Consider the following 15408-nt stretch of genomic DNA (forward strand, 5'->3'; position numbering starts at 1 on the left):
TGAATTATACACCCTAGGGAAAACCATCTCCGACACCGGTTGGACTGAACTTGAAGGCAATCATAACCGAGCACCAAATCTACCGTCTGCCTCCGCAAGTGTCTTCTACTGTAAACTTGCTTGACTGTCGGAGTTTTCGGGAGGGGAAAATATCTCATGACGTCGGGGAATGTGAGCGGGAGGGGGACGAATGCACTGCGGATCTGGCATGCAGCCCAAGACTGGCCTGAACTTCGGATGAGCCTCGCCAGGGATCGCCAAAAAACAGCTCAATTTCTAGGGCATTGAACACATACAACCAGATCTCAAGAGTGCTTGTATGTGTGCGTCGGCATAAAAAAAAAGTCTGTGATTGCCGCCCAACTTCTAGTACCTCTCAAGGGCAAAACGTCTATAACTGGTCCCGAAGTCTGGCCGACATTCCAATAACCCCCTCCCCAAGAGTCTTCTGGCCTCTCCTTCCCCATGATCTTCTCAAATAGCCTCACACAGATCCACTCTCCAGCAAGGATGCCTAAATGCCCCGGAACTTGCTTCCATGTAAGCAATCCTATAGGTCCAGCCAAATGGGTCGGTGGATGCATTTTGCTATAATCCGTACTCTCAGACCCGACTGGCATTCTGGGGAGGGAATTGTTTAGTCGGTATCTCTAGCCAGGTGTGCTCGATGATTCTTATAGTCGCCTGTCCCAGCTAGGCGCGAGTGAGTTGCCTGCCTCTCTTCTATCCCTCCTTCTGGCCCGGCGCTTAATTGTCTCTTCCCGCGCGACTTGGTTTGATCCCTTCGTCCAGTGCCTCGCTTCCAAGTCTTACCTTCGATCCTTGCTTGAAACGACGCGTTATCAGCTCCAATCATGCTCAAGCATATCGCCCTCGGCCTGTTGGCCGCTCAAAGCGTCGCTGCGACGCGGTTCGCCATGTACATTGACCAGTAAGTGTACCATCCAAACAGGTTTCCAAAAGAGGAAAACCAACATCATCTAGATGGCACAAGAGCGACCTTCCCGCCGGGAATCAGACTCAAGACATCGACTATGCTGTGATGGCCTTCGCGAAGACGACTCTCTTCAACTCGGACTCGGCCCCATCTTTCACGCCATTCCAGCCTGTCGATGAGATGCGCAAGCGCTTCAGCCCAGACACGAAGCTCATGATTGCCATCGGTGGGTGGGGAGATAGTGAAGGGTTTTCCACCGGCTCGAAGGACGACACCAGCCGCAAGCGATATGCGAAGAATGTCGCATCCATGCTTGAAGCCAATGGATTCGACGGAGTTGGTTAGTTGCTCATTTCAAATTCCAATAGTGGTGTTGATGCCTCCATTCTAACTGATGCAGACATCGACTGGGAATATCCCGGCGGCAATGGCGACGACTACAAGCAAAACCCAAACAAGGGCAAAGTCGATGAAATCGAAAACTACCCCAAGTTCCTCGCCGCTCTCCGCGAGGCCATTGGCAACAAGACCCTCTCTATCGCTGTCCCAGGCCGCCTGCAAGACATGATCGCCTTCACCAAGGAGCAGGGTCCTAAGATCTTTGAGACTGTCGACATGGTCAACGTTATGAGCTACGATTTGATGAACCGCCGCGACAACCACACCTTCCACGCCAGTGATGTCGCCGGATCCCTGGAGACCGTCAACGCATACCTCGACATTGGCGCTAAGCCCGAGCAGCTCAATCTTGGATTCGCCTATTACGCCAAGTGGTTCGAGACGGACCCCAACTCGGACTGCGAGGAGAACCCTCTCGGCTGTGCGACCGTCAAGCTGGAGAACTCTGACGGTAGCGACACCGGCAAGTCCGGCGCCGTGACCTTCGAGAAGAATCCCGAGTATATGCCTGCCGCCGTCACTGAGTCTTGGAAGCGTGCCCAGAAAGGAGGCATGACTGATGAGGAGAAGGGTGGTCAGTATTTCTGGGATAAGGAGACTAACTATTTCTGGACTTGGGATACTCCTGAGCTTATCACTCGCAAGTTCACTGATATCGTTGATGCTAAGAAGCTTGGCGGTGTCATGGCTTGGAGTCTCGGTGAGGATACTATCAAGTTTGCTCATGTGGATGCAATGCAGAAGGGTGTTCGTAACTCCAATCAGAAGAAGGAGGACTCCAAGATGGTTGCTGCGAAAAAGCCTGCTGCCAATAAGCCTGCTGCCCATAAGCTTGCTGCCAAGAAGCCTGCTGCCCATAAGCCTGCTGCCAAGAAGCCTGCTGTCAACAACCATGCTTAGGTTGTACTGGAGACAGATATGGAGGATTGATATGAAATTTAGATCTCTAATTTCCTAACCTCTTATGGAAGATGGACACTATTGTGTAGATCCCAAAGATCATAACTTAATACTTTCCAGAGGCCATTTAATTTCAAAAATTGCAAATTCCAAAACTGGAAGCTATAGCTATCCATCGCTTAGCCTCTCGCCGTGACTATAGAAGCTCTCAACTGGTTAAGTGCAAGCTCATGGCCTTGATCCACCCTTCTAAACTCAAGGTGGCCGAGTAGTTGGAGAAAAGGCTCCGTCGGGTGCTTTTCGAAAATTGGTGGCAGACTTTACATGGATTTAATATAATTTGAAGTTTCTTTGATTTGGGGGTAAGATGACCATGCAGTACCGCAAGGCTGCTAACAGTACATGTTCTGATCCATAATGTCAGTGGGGCAGCTTACTGCAGTATGGTGGGGACAAAACGTAGATCACAATATTTGACGAGTTAATAGTAACATTTGGGTATCAACAATAATAAAGGAAAGTGTTAGGTTCGTCGTACAAGCCAAGGAAAAAAGGAAATATAAGTTATCTTGATCGTATCTGCCGGGGCGACCACCATTGCTTCTCCTCGAGAACAATCTCCCTCTGTCTATTACTCCACGCCCGAAGCTGTCTCTCCGGACCTACGAGCCGGACACGATCACGACCACGCTCTGGGTACTTCTCGTGAGTGCAGCATTTGAGGATCCGCTCAAATAACTCGAGGACGAGATAGGCGAGAGGGAAAAGAACGAAGATAGCCACAGCGACGCATTCCGGACCATGAGCGTCGAGGAGGTCAAGTAACTCTGACGGATTGAGGTAGGAGGCAATGGGCTTCGAAGAGTTGCAGGAGCCATACTTCCGCAATCTGGATTTTGCGAGCGCATTCTTTGGGTGATTTTCGGATGGCATTAAAGTGTCCATGCCACCCAGGAACGTCCCATAGAGACGGCCAAGTGAGGAGTCTGGCTCTGAGTGGAGGCTTGCTGACGGATTTGATGCGATGGAGTGATATTTTGGGCCATGCAGTTCGACAAATTTGCTGACTTTGTCCAGGAATACACCATATCGCCGGGAGGGCGAAGACGAAGAGGCTTGACGTTGCTGCTCGTGCTCGCCTTTATTCGATTGACTCGAGCTGCTCAGCAGGAGGCCGTATTTTCTTCCAAAGAAAGATACCTCATCTTCTTGATTCTGGGATTCTGATCCCGCCGGCCACTTTGCATCCGGACTGGGTCCTTTGGCGGATGACGGCCTGCCCAAACGGAGACGCTCCACGTACTCGCGGAAAGTCGGCTTGGGAGAAAACTCTTGCTCTTCGGCTGTCATGACGGGCTTTGGCTTAATAGTTTCACTGGGAGAATTTGAACGCAGGCGAATAGTAGGTGTATCACCGATAAGGACAAATTGAATTGGCAGTGCGAGACATAGTGTCGCACAGAGACACAACAAGAGAAGGAGGTTCATGTTGGCAGGGGCAGCCCCCTGGCGGATGAGAGGAGGAGAGTTGCATAAAGGAAAAGGAAAGAGAAGGAAAGAGAAGGGGAGTCGAGATGGAGGGAATTAAGGGCGTCGCCGTGATCAGAAAGAAGCAGCAAGCAGCAACAACCCGCAACGGCAAGCAATGGCATGTGGCAGATGCGTCACTGTGATTGGCCCGTCGAAGGGGGGCCACGATCTGTTTTGGGAATCGGACGGACTAGGCAGTCGCCCGAAAAGGAAATAATGAGGATTATCAACTTATAGCATAATTGCAAACTATAATTATGGTTATGGTTATGGTTATGGTTATTGCAAGTTTTTACTTCTGAAGATAATTCCATGGGAGAACTCGTAGTTATAGGCCGGGGTTGCAACCGGACCCTGAGACCCTGACACTGCGGGGCCACGGACCGGAGCGGAGCTACTACGAATGTACTTAACTCTATAGAACGCCACTTATTCCCCTCACCTGCCAGGGTTCCCTGTCCGAGGAAAGGTCAGCCGACCTGCTACGTTATTAGAGAACTACAAAATACTCATAAGAGGTCTTTGGTATTTATTGCACAATAGAATGGTTCAGGTTAATTTACTAGTAGTCCACGTCGGGCACTTGTAGTACGGCATAGCTATTTGCTGCTACCTAGGTAATATATACTATGGGTAGATATATCGTTTATTCACAAATATAATGTGTTCAAAGAACTTGAAGTTGTCCATGAGTTATTAGTCTTAATTCTCCAAGTCTCTGCATAGCTTCAACCCTTCAACTCTCAGAGTTTCCCATCGTGACCGTCGCCTATGAGAGCCACATTTGTTGTGAGCGAGAGGCTAAGCTCTGCCAAGATAAACCGAGCCAAGTCATTCTCCACCAACCAGAAAGAAGACACAACCTTTCCCCCGAAAAGGCCACATTGGCAGCTTGGCAACAAGCGCCAAGAAGAAGATGAGTGAACATTTCTGGTACTTCTAACTTCTAAGGATTCTTCCTCAGCTTCCATGGTCGGGGAAACACATAGTCGAAATGACTTCGCTGAGTTGAACAGTAAATACTACTAGTGCTATTGGACTGCATGGCACTACTAGTCTTGATCACCTGGCCACTCGGGCACCAACTAACCTCCAAGTTCCGTGGATAAATATTAGACTGCTACTAGTATTTTTACAACTAGACTTAGAATAAAGCATAAACAACTAGTATTCTACCAATGGAAGCAGAAAATTTTGAATTATTGCTGAATTAATAGCGTAGAAATATATTGAATATAGTTAGGTATACTGTACAATCTATGAAAATTTTCAGATTACATTAAAGCCCTTTCTAAGCCCGGCAGAGGCGACCATTTTGATCGGGCAGGCCATCCAGGCTCTTAACAACCCAGTCCTCGCTACCCACACCAGTGGGAGCATAGAAAAGACCAGTAGGGTCATAGCGCTGCTTCAACTTATAAAGACGGGCGTAGTTGGAGCCGTAGAAAGCCTGTTGGAAGTTGGGCTCGAGGATATCAGACTCGGACATGTACGCACCGGCATCGGGGCTGACAGCGCGCCACTTGCCGAGAACGTTGTTCGTGAAGTCCTCCATCTTGGACTTGATCTCGGTGTTGGTAGCGTTGGCGTCCCAGCTGGTAGAAGTGATGGCATGCAGGAGGGTGTCGCGGAATGCTGGGTTGGCGGCGTTGGAGGGGTATCCATCGACCAACTCGGCCTTCATGTTAAAGGCGAGAAGGGAGTAGCCGGCGCTGATGGTCTCCTTGAGAGCATCGAAGGTGGCGTTGAAGGAGGATGAGGTTTCCCAGTTGGAGCGGGGGAAAAGACGGGAGCCGGTCATCATGACTGAGGAGGCGACGGTCTCGAGGGGGAAACCGGCCATCCAGGCATCGTAGAAGTTGTCGTAGTAGGTAGAGTTGGGGGTGATTGAGATACCTAGATCCTCAAGATCATTGTACCACGGCTTCACCAGAGTGTTGTACTGAGCGAGGGTGTGGTTGACGGCAAAGAAAGGGTTCATGAGGAAAGTGAAAGAGTCGGCGCCAGTTGCCAGAATCCAGAAGTAGGCGTAAGTTCCAGCGTCAGCGTTCTGGGGGAAGCGTTCAATGTAAGAGCGCACACCGGCCCAGAACGCATCCACGGAAACATCGGTGCCGGTGGAGAAGCTGAAGGTCGAAACGGTCACACCAACCTTAGGCTGGACACGGCTGGTAACAGAGGTGACAACACCGTAAGTACCACCGCCACCACCGCGGATGGCCCAGAAAAGATCGGGGTTGTTCTCCTCAGTCACGGTGACAAACCGACCGTTGGCCAGAACGACCTCGAGAGCAAGGACTTGATCAGCAGCAAGACCATAGATCGAAGACATGGGGCTGTGGCCACCTCCTAGGACGTAACCTCCGGCAACACCGACGGTCTGCAAATATTAGCAAGGAACATCCGAATACACAATAGAATGACGAGTCTCACCTTGCCCTCTCCACCAACAGCAGTGAAACCAAGCACATGTGCCTTCTCATAAATCTCGTGAGCCTGAACACCGGCACCCATCTTGACGGCGGGTCCCTGGTAGCTCGAGCTCTTGTAGTTCGCGATATAATCGATATCCTTAAGGTTGTGGGTCCAAATACCAAGCGCACCAGCTCCAGTCGACTTTCCATTGAAATCGTGACCAGTGTTCTTGACAACGAGTCTCAGACCAGCATTGCGAGCAAAGTTGACAGCCAGTTGAATTTGTCCAACACTGCTGACATTAACAGCGTAGCTGCTGTATCCACCAACAGTACAAGAGGCAGAGGAATCAGTAGTAGGCAGACAGGAGCGTCCCTCGAACAAAGGCCACATCACGGAGGCAGGGTCGGCGGCGCTGGATGGAGTCAGTGGGTGTCTTTGAATAAATGTGCATAAAAGGAACTCACTGGATGTTGGAATCGGTCCACTCAGAAGTGAGAGTCTCGCACTCATTGGCATCATACTCGGGCCATGATTTGTAGCATGAAGCAGCCAAGGGCACCGTCTTGATCAGTGCACCGCCCAGAAGCTCATCAAACAACCACCAGACCCACTCTGAGGGCCACAGCCAGTCTCCGGGGAAGACCTTGCAACCATTGCCAAACGTGCGAGTTTGCAGAGAACTATCGTTCTTCGCAAAGTCAAAGTAAACCGACTGGTTCTTGCTGAGATGCGACAAAGACTCATCGGTCAATTGAAGTGTTTCGCTCTCGAAAAGAGGGGCATTGGAGCTAGACTCGACGGCAACTCTTGAAACAGCCGAGAGAGCACTTCCAGGGGCAACGAGAGAAAGGGCGAGCAAAGCGGCTGCCGCAAACGAAGGGGGCGCCATTTTTTAAAAAGTGGAAACAAAAAGAAACAGAATAAGTTCAATAAGAAGGAAAGTATTCACCTCCAGATCGATCGGCGAGAGGGCTACCGGAAGAGTGAAATAGAAAAGAAAGAAGGCGATCTCTACGATTTAAAGCGATGCGGAGATGGGCAGACAAGCTCCCTGGCCACGAGTTTGACCAGACCACCACAATCTTCCTACTCCAACCAACTGCACTAAAAAGAGCTGGTGGCCGGTTATTTTGACTGCGCCCCACCCGAATGCACAATGTATAAGTGTATCCAGAGAAATGCACACCGGAAAGATTTCCGAAAGCCCTCATTCTACTCCACTTTGCGTTAGGGCGACGAGTCTTGTCAGACTGGGACCTTCGGCCGATTTCAATCTCCGAGACATGCATCGCTTCGGCAGTGGTCAACAAGCGAACGATTTATACACTATACGCACGCTATGCAGATTGAAGTTAGCCGCACGCTACACTCTACCCGCGACGACCGTCCTGTCTAGAAGATGGCTAGCTCTGGACCGATTCAGGCCCGGGTGTATTACCAGAGTGGAATTGGGGTGTGCTTTTTGGCCCTGTTCATCTCCCGATCCGCCCCCACTCAGAGAGGATACTTCCGCTAACAAATCCTTCGGCCAAGGCCAGATTGACAGAATCCTCCTATGGCCGATAAATAGTTCAAGCGCCACGAAGGAGCAATAGTTAGTATTCATCCTGCAAAAATGCACACGTGGCCAATCCTTGTTCCCCCGCTATGAACTAGGTGCTTGATCTCAGAATGGATATTAACCCGGCAAATATCCTGCAGTGGCATAAGCCACACGCGGAATAAACAAAGCCTCGCCATTGGCGGTTTTTTCCCCCTTCAGACCCACCTGTGGTTTTGATCCACCCAGATTATCCTGGAGGATCTGAGGCGCTCGGACAATGAGGGTAAGGAAAAGGTAGCCGAGGTAAATGGGAGAAATGGGCCAATATCGTACGATGGAATATAGGAAAGAAAATGGGGGAGGCGTGCTCATAAATTCATTTCCCTGCAGTGCCTGCTGGATGTGGCGGACGGTACCAGCAAACGTTAAACGGTGTGTTTCCACTATGATATTTTGTTCCTGAACGTGGCATGTAAGACTGTCTGATAGTGGCGAAACCTTCTCTCAAAGTAAATCCTTCGAGAAGTATAATCCCAAATTCCCCTCTCGTATCGGATCGGCCATTGGATACGGAAAAAAGTGTTTCTTTGCCCACGGTTCATGGGCATACACCCATATGGCCTAACTTGACTGGGGATGTGCCCCACCTCGGTTAGGCCAGATTGAACACCGAGATAATGTCTCATAACATGTCCTGCAGTTCTATGAGTTTCACTAATTGGCCCCTAGAATCTGCAAAGAATTCTTTTTCGCCAAGCCGGCAGATAAGTTTGCGAATACGATTATTTGCCATTCCTGTGATTTCTGCAGCCATCGTGCTAACTTGACCTCTCAAATTGGGGCCCATCGATAGATAATCTACTGATAGTGTTGTATTGCAGAAGGTTTCAGTTTGCTCTAAGAATGTATATGATATGCTGGAATAGCCTTTTTCTCAAAAATCTCGTCTTTGGGTACTCGTACCTGGAAATCCTGATCCGCCCTGCTTACTCTTCAAGTGGGGTGTTCTGGTCTCAATGCCAATGATGGTTAGCACCGGCGTATCTCGTAACTAATGACTTGCCCAATTGGGGTTTCCGAAATCGGGCGTGGCTCCGTCGACTTGGTTCTTGGGCCTGGATCTCGGAGATTTAGCGAAGTGAAGGAAGAAATATGCAGGCGTGACTGGGCATTGCGAAGTTGGTGTTACACTCTGCACACCTTAATTGATTGTTTCTGTGGCGGTCCGCCATGTGCTGGGCTTTATAATATGGACTAAAAGACCTGTATCTGAGAGGGGTTCGTACTTTGTGATTTTGGTTCTTCTTTCCACCTTCTAGCCTCTCTTCTAGGCACCATTATGCAGGATGATTGACGACCATCATCAAAAGCTCGCTCTGGGCATTGTCGTCGCTTTTCCTATTCTGGGCGGCCTAGCTGTGATCCTTAGATTATGGAGTCGAGGATTGTCGCGATCTGCACTGACAAGTGGTATGTTAGCCCCCCCGAGCCGTCCCCAGTGATCGACACTTGGCTATTATGGGATCTATTCTGCCTTTGGTATACTAACAAGTCTACTAGATGACTATCTGATTATTGTGGGCTATGTATGTGGATGGATTGTCATTTAGTCTAGCACTCACTAACCTTGCTGGATAGCTCCTCGCTGTTTCACAGTCAGTCACGTCATGGTACTGTATGTACTCATATACCATGCATCCGCAGGCTGATGGCTCTGTTGACTGACCTTTTACAGATATCAAGACCAACTATGTCGGCATCCACATGGTAGACATCCCCCCGGACTACGATGTCAAATTAGGATTGATTGTAAGACCATATTGCGACGATGAACGACACACATGGACTGACAGCATCTAGTGGAACTTTGTCAACCAACTTCTCTACAACCCAACCTTGACCATCATCAAATTGTCAATTTTGGTATTCCTCCGTCGTCTCGAATCACGGTCGCGAGTCGTCAACGCTTTGATATGGGCTTCAATGGGAATCGTTATCGCCTTATTTGTGGCCGTCCTATTCGTCGACATCTTCCAATGCACCCCTATTGCATACGTTTACGACATGTCGATCAAGGGAGGGACCTGCATCGACCAAGGAGGATTCTATGTGTCTACCGCAGCAATCAATCTCTTCACAGACATCATGGTGCTGTCTATTCCCATCATCATTACTTGGAATCTTCAAATGCCCCTACGACGAAAGCTTGCGGTCTGCGTGATCTTGTGTCTTGGTGGAGTGTAAGTCCTCAAATGCCCAAAGGCTGCAGGGTATAGTTGCAGAGTATAGGCTGACAGGATGCAGTGCAACCGCCATCGGCGTCTGGCGTATCATAATCCTCGCAGAGGGCTTCCTTAGCCACAAGGTCGTATCGGATCCTACCTATTCCATTGGCTTTTGCAGCTCAGCCATCGAAGTCAACGTGGCTGTTGTGACCGCCTGTGGTCCATCGATGAAAGCCATCGCCAGCAAGTATCTTCCTCGTCTCCTGGGAACATCGCGCGGCGGAGGTACCTCTGGCTATGGACCTGGGACCAGTGGATCTCGCGGTGTCTTCCCTGGCTCCAAGTTTTCCAGACACAAGTCGCAGCTGCACTCTAATGCCGACGACGGATACGAGATGGCGGATCCGAGGCACCGTGTGGACATCGGCCCGGGCGAAAGCGGGAACCAATTTGATATGCGGAAGTATAAGCGCAGCGGCGATAGTCCCAGTATCTCAAGTGAAAGTGAGGATGGCATAGCCGGGATTGTGAAAACGACTGATGTTTCGGTGCGATATACCGTCGACGAGGTGAGCCCCCATCATAATGGCCGGTCGCATGATGGCAAACATACCAGTATGGATAGCTTGGTTTAGACTTCGGGATGGATTTAATGTATAGTACAAGATAAAAGGCATACAGCCGATATGACAGTGGGGTATCCCCAAGGAGGAGAGCAACTTGAACCTTGGAAGTAAAAAGAAGTAGAAGCAGCAGAACATGGAATAACATGGCGAGGGACAACCCCACCTCCTTTCCCCCGAAAGACCCCGCCGAACCCGCCGAGTATAAACTTAACTTCTCTTCATCATCCCCCTCCAACTTTCTATCTTCCTACATCACACGCACACACATATATACACAATGGCGACACAATATCAGCTACCTTTCAAGGTACGTGGATTCACCCCCTGTTCACCGACCCTTTCTATGTGTTTTCAATTGTTGATTCGGGGCTTGTGGAGCTCTCGGCCAGAAGTCCGAGATACCTAAGCTAATGCGCGTATAGCTCTCCGACCCATCACTTTTGCACTTCGACTCATTTGTAGGTAACAAATGGGTAGAGGCAAAGAGCAAGAACCGATTCGAAGTTCTCGGTATGCAAAGAATCAACCCGATCACCAGCTTTAGGAAGATTGTCGTGGCTAATGGTGTTTTCTAGACCCTGGTACCGATCAAGCATGGGCAAGCTGCCCCACCAACTCAGCCGAGGATGTCAACGCCGCCGTAGAGAATGCGCACGCTGCCTTTGAAGAGTTCCGCAAAGTTTCCGGGCGCAAGCGAGCACAGTGGCTAATGAAATGGTGGGAACTCACCACCGCAGCGCGCGATGACTTGGCTCAAATCGTTACCCACGAGACGGGAAAGCCACTTTCTGAAGCCTATGGAGAGCTGGACTACTCTCTAGGATTCCTGTGGTGGTTTGCTGGCGAGGCGGAGCGCATCCAGGGTACTGTATCGGTCCCTGCAGCGCCCAACCGCCGTTTGTTCACGATCAAACAGCCCCTTGGCGTAGCCGCTGCGCTGGTGCCATGGAACTTCCCAATCGCGATGGTTCTGCGCAAGGTTGGTGCCGCGATGGCAGCTGGCTGTACGATGGTTGTGAAGCCGAGCCCTGAAACTCCTATTTCCGTGCTGGTGTTGGCAGAGCTGGCGCAGCGAGCAGGTATCCCTGCTGGTGTGCTGAATGTGTTGACCACCGACTTGGAGAACACACCCCCGCTCAGTGAGGCGCTCTGCAAGCACCCGCTAGTCAAGAAGGTCACTTTCACTGGCTCGACTCGTGTCGGTAAGCTCGTGGCCGCTCACTGTGCTCAGGGCCTGAAGAAAGTGACCCTCGAATTGGGCGGAAACTGCCCATTCATCGTCTTTGATGATGCCAACCTTGATCAAGCCCTTGACCAGCTTATGTTATTGAAGTGGCGTCATGCTGGACAGGCCTGTATCACCGCAAACCGAATCTACGTGCAGGCAGGTGTATATGACCGCTTCGCAGCCTTGCTGAAGGAGCGTACGAGCACGTTGGTTGTTGGTCACGGGTCTGCTAAGGATACCACGATGGGACCACTGACGACTCCGAGAAGTATCGATAAGGCGATCGCGCAAGTTGAAGATGCGCGTAGCCGTGGCGCGGAGGTGATCCTTGGTGGCAAACCGTTGACCTCGCAGAAGGGCTATTTCTTTGAGCCGACCATCCTGTCAGGCATGACCGAGGATATGCAGATCTCACAGGAGGAGTCTTTTGCCCCCATTGCTGCACTTTATCGCTTCGATACGGAAGAAGAGGCAGTTAAGATGGCCAACGCAACTAGCATGGGACTGGCTAGCTATGCATTCACCAAGAATGTCGATCGTATCTGGAGACTATTTGAGAACCTAGAAGCTGGTATGATCGGCTTGAACACAGGTGAGTACATTATCGAAAATTCTAGTCCTAATTTGTGTGCAACAAACTTTTCTAATATGTTTGCAGGAAATGGATCAGCCGCCGAGTCGCCATTTGGAGGTATGAAGGAGTCTGGATATGGCAAGGAGAGTGGCAAGGATGTTGCGGTGAACGAGTATCTGGTGTCCAAGACTGGAACTCTGACGATCGAGGGACAGTACTAAGCTCTTTATTTTGAATATTCGAGAGTACATATAGTTAACTAAATTAAATTGCAAATTGGAAATACGTATCACAGTTTCATCGCGACCAGTGTTATTAGATACTACCAGCTTACACCCAGGATGATGGTGTCCTACTTTCGCGTGTTTTCCGCGGTGCAACAGATGCTGTCATATTCGAATACTTCTTAGCGCTCTATCTAATATACAAGATACTAGAGCACTCGCAACTGGAAAATGGTGAAAATGCTGCACCATCATTCCAGGATGGTATAGACGGCCCGCTTGGACTCAGCTAGTCGACAGCCCTTTGGTCGCCAGTGGGGAGAAGCTGGGACAAGTACACACCAGCAATGCCTTTTTTCATGTCGACCCACTATCTCGATGTCAGTTACAAGTCCATAGAATGGGATACATAAAGATAATGCCAATGCTTACCCAGTAGCAATTGGGGAGTCCGGATCAGGACAGTGAATACTGTCTCTATATATTTACCCAGTTTCAGGCCCGTCACTTGCTCCACCTGATTTTTGTTCTGTCAGCTAATTCTACGGTGGATTCTCTAATATCCTCCGTAGGGCTGGATATTAACTATCAGCCCAGCCCATTCAAGTCCAGGACTATACATCCACTGTTCTCCGGGCTCAAACACCAGAAACTTATGGAAAGACTCTCGCTGTTTTTTTTAGTAGAGTGCGCCAAGTCTCGACGGTGAATGGACATTCTATGGTCTGCAGGAACAGAGGTCGCTCGCCTTCCAGCTCTTGGTAGCGTATCGAAAGCGGATGCATAAATTTATAGGCAATCCCTGATGAGTGGGTCAAGAGGAGTCTTGAAAGGATTTAATGAGAAGAATGTATACAAGATAATTGATTTGAAGTGCCGAAGAGTAGGAGGGCATTTTGCTGGTCGGAATTGGGGTTCGTTCTTCTCGCTGAATCAAGTCAAGATTTTGGGGTCCTTCCACTCAGGTAGAATGACAGATATGTCTGCGTCCAAGTCCAACAGCCCCTTTTCGACGCATTGCATGACCGCGATACTTGTGATGAATTTGATTGTGGATGCAATTCAGTGCACATCATCAGCTCTAGAAACTTCTCCCTGGTCACCATCGAAAGACTTTGCGTAGTGTAGGGTTCCTGAGAATTGTTACTGATGTGGTGGTCAAATGTTTCTGTTCTTTTATGGAATTTACCATCTCGATTCACAGCACCAAGGGTGATGCGAGGTAGGGGCTCTCCATCCTGACGGAGGAAGGATTGGACGGCTTCGTCAATGAACTCCATTGCGATGGCCATATGGTCTTCAGATTGTTTGTTTTGAGAGAATAGAATTCTATTTTCAGGAGTGAAAGCATTGTTTTTAAATCGTTAAATGCCTTCACACTTTGTGATTTCAGTGCCCCCCTCTGCTTTTTAGGGTAATGATATTCAATCCTCCGCTGGCTTTCAATCGTACATATAATTGGAGCTGTGATATACCTGTCCGTTTCAGTGATACCGTTGGTTCTGCAATTCAATGAATAAGCCAGGCGTCGCAAAACGGCCGAAAGAGGGAAAAACGTGGGGTCGTCCGTGAGCTGCCTGCATCAGGAGTACGCAGGTTTTTTTTTTCCTTTTCCGCCCGGCGAGGATGTTGTGGATGTATTAACATCTGCAAAGGCAAACCACCCAAATCATGAAGACGCCAATTGGCGGAGTCGGATGAACCCTCGCGATCTGCTCTAAAACGGAAAATATATAGTGGGGCGGGCGGTTCAAGGTCCACAGGTTGCGGAGCACAGTAGTACACCCCAACACTAACTAAGTGACAGTAAATTAAGCGTCAAAACTACTGGCTCCTTTCAACGCCAGTTTACCAAGATCTTAGTCATCATAACACCATGTAACTTAATTGAAATCAATCCAGTCTTATCGTTTGCCCGGAAGCACCGCAGTTTTCTGCCCGATGGACAAAGTCACATGATACACCCCGCCAGCTGACGGATTTCTGGATCAGTGTAGCTATCCGTTGCCATTTTGATTATTCCCCCCGTAGTACCGCTGATCCGTTCTCGTCACTGACAATTGAGTCTCCCCGGCATTTAGTATCTCATTCTGATTGATCATTCTATCGGCGAAACGTCATCCTCAGGAATCCAGAGGCAGATCTTAGAGAGGAGGATTGTTTGCAGGCCAAGCGCAGGAATTTTCCCCCTTGATTTACCGCGGGACTCAGCCAAGAAATGATAACGAACAGTATTCCAGCTTCTCGAAAGAAATAGCAATCATCATACCGCTTCAGTTTAATTGTTGTTGCCAAGTATCTTCTTAGGCTACCGGATCCACATTATCACCGCGTAGAGTACTTTCCTTCATACACACCGTTGATCATGTGCACTTGGATTCAGTTTCACACCTCTAACGTTGTCATGCTGCCAACGCCTAATTTTACGGATTCAATGGCTTGGGGCTGATATACCTACGCTTCGGTCACCGAGGAATCGAGCACTGTTGTAAGAAACGAACGTTGTCTCTGGTTTTGTTCTTGTGTGTGAACAGTAATATTTATTTGTTCATTTTCTTTTACGCTTCTCGGCCCGCAGCCGAGGTTGGCCAGCAGACCGGTGTTTTATCTTGGTATTATAGTGCATCTGTAACGATGAAAGTGTGCGGCCAGGAAAGTATGCTACGATTTCGCTCTATGCTAGCCTCTCTTGCTTCTTTAACTTCACTAGTAAGTAGTCCTTATTAGGTGAGTAAGGCTGACGTTTGCCCTTCGCCTGACTGCCGTGAGATTCCGTCACTGACTGCTTCTGTCTCCTGCTTGGT

The 15408-nt window shown here is 49.4% G+C and overlaps 7 protein-coding genes across 7 annotated transcripts; 3 read left to right on the forward strand and 4 right to left on the reverse strand.

Annotated features, from left to right (window-relative positions):
• Nucleotides 1–854: 854 nt before the first annotated feature.
• N7481_012565 (glycoside hydrolase family 18 protein) lies at nt 855–2236 on the forward strand (the record flags this gene model as incomplete). The annotated part of the gene is made up of 3 exons (XM_057271784.1): nt 855–931; nt 985–1277; nt 1338–2236. The coding sequence occupies 3 exons, from the start codon at nt 855–857 to the stop codon at nt 2234–2236; spliced, it is 1269 nt and encodes a 422-aa protein (XP_057115972.1).
• A 564-nt stretch (nt 2237–2800) lies between these two features.
• On the reverse strand, nt 2801–3724 carry N7481_012566 (uncharacterized protein; the record flags this gene model as incomplete). Its single annotated transcript, XM_057271785.1, has 1 exon — nt 2801–3724. The coding sequence occupies one exon, from the start codon at nt 3722–3724 to the stop codon at nt 2801–2803; it is 924 nt and encodes a 307-aa protein (XP_057115973.1).
• Nucleotides 3725–5057: 1333 nt separating this feature from the next.
• N7481_012567 (FAD-dependent oxidoreductase) lies at nt 5058–7073 on the reverse strand (the record flags this gene model as incomplete). The annotated part of the gene is made up of 3 exons (XM_057271786.1): nt 5058–6146; nt 6200–6596; nt 6649–7073. 3 exons carry the CDS (start codon nt 7071–7073, stop codon nt 5058–5060), a joined length of 1911 nt encoding a protein of 636 aa, XP_057115974.1.
• A 2000-nt stretch (nt 7074–9073) lies between these two features.
• N7481_012568 (uncharacterized protein) lies at nt 9074–10587 on the forward strand (the record flags this gene model as incomplete). The annotated part of the gene is made up of 6 exons (XM_057271787.1): nt 9074–9197; nt 9288–9313; nt 9366–9402; nt 9463–9536; nt 9588–9967; nt 10032–10587. The coding sequence occupies 6 exons, from the start codon at nt 9074–9076 to the stop codon at nt 10585–10587; spliced, it is 1197 nt and encodes a 398-aa protein (XP_057115975.1).
• Nucleotides 10588–10855: 268 nt separating this feature from the next.
• Nucleotides 10856–12601, forward strand: N7481_012569 (NAD-dependent succinate-semialdehyde dehydrogenase; the record flags this gene model as incomplete). The annotated part of the gene is made up of 4 exons (XM_057271788.1): nt 10856–10885; nt 11001–11088; nt 11154–12398; nt 12465–12601. 4 exons carry the CDS (start codon nt 10856–10858, stop codon nt 12599–12601), a joined length of 1500 nt encoding a protein of 499 aa, XP_057115976.1.
• Nucleotides 12602–12855: 254 nt separating this feature from the next.
• Nucleotides 12856–13389, reverse strand: N7481_012570 (uncharacterized protein; the record flags this gene model as incomplete). Its single annotated transcript, XM_057271789.1, is given in 4 exon segments — nt 12856–12974; nt 13037–13133; nt 13191–13256; nt 13270–13389. The coding sequence occupies 4 exon segments, from the start codon at nt 13387–13389 to the stop codon at nt 12856–12858; spliced, it is 402 nt and encodes a 133-aa protein (XP_057115977.1).
• Nucleotides 13390–13418: 29 nt separating this feature from the next.
• N7481_012571 (beta-lactamase/transpeptidase-like protein) lies at nt 13419–13884 on the reverse strand (the record flags this gene model as incomplete). Its single annotated transcript, XM_057271790.1, has 2 exons — nt 13419–13564; nt 13719–13884. 2 exons carry the CDS (start codon nt 13882–13884, stop codon nt 13419–13421), a joined length of 312 nt encoding a protein of 103 aa, XP_057115978.1.
• Nucleotides 13885–15408: the final 1524 nt, after the last annotated feature.

Source organism: Penicillium waksmanii (genome assembly GCF_028829765.1).
Source record: "Penicillium waksmanii strain IBT 27052 chromosome Unknown utg000010l:1.0-3698451.0:1.0-3701458.0, whole genome shotgun sequence".
NCBI classification, from domain to species: domain Eukaryota; kingdom Fungi; phylum Ascomycota; class Eurotiomycetes; order Eurotiales; family Aspergillaceae; genus Penicillium; species Penicillium waksmanii.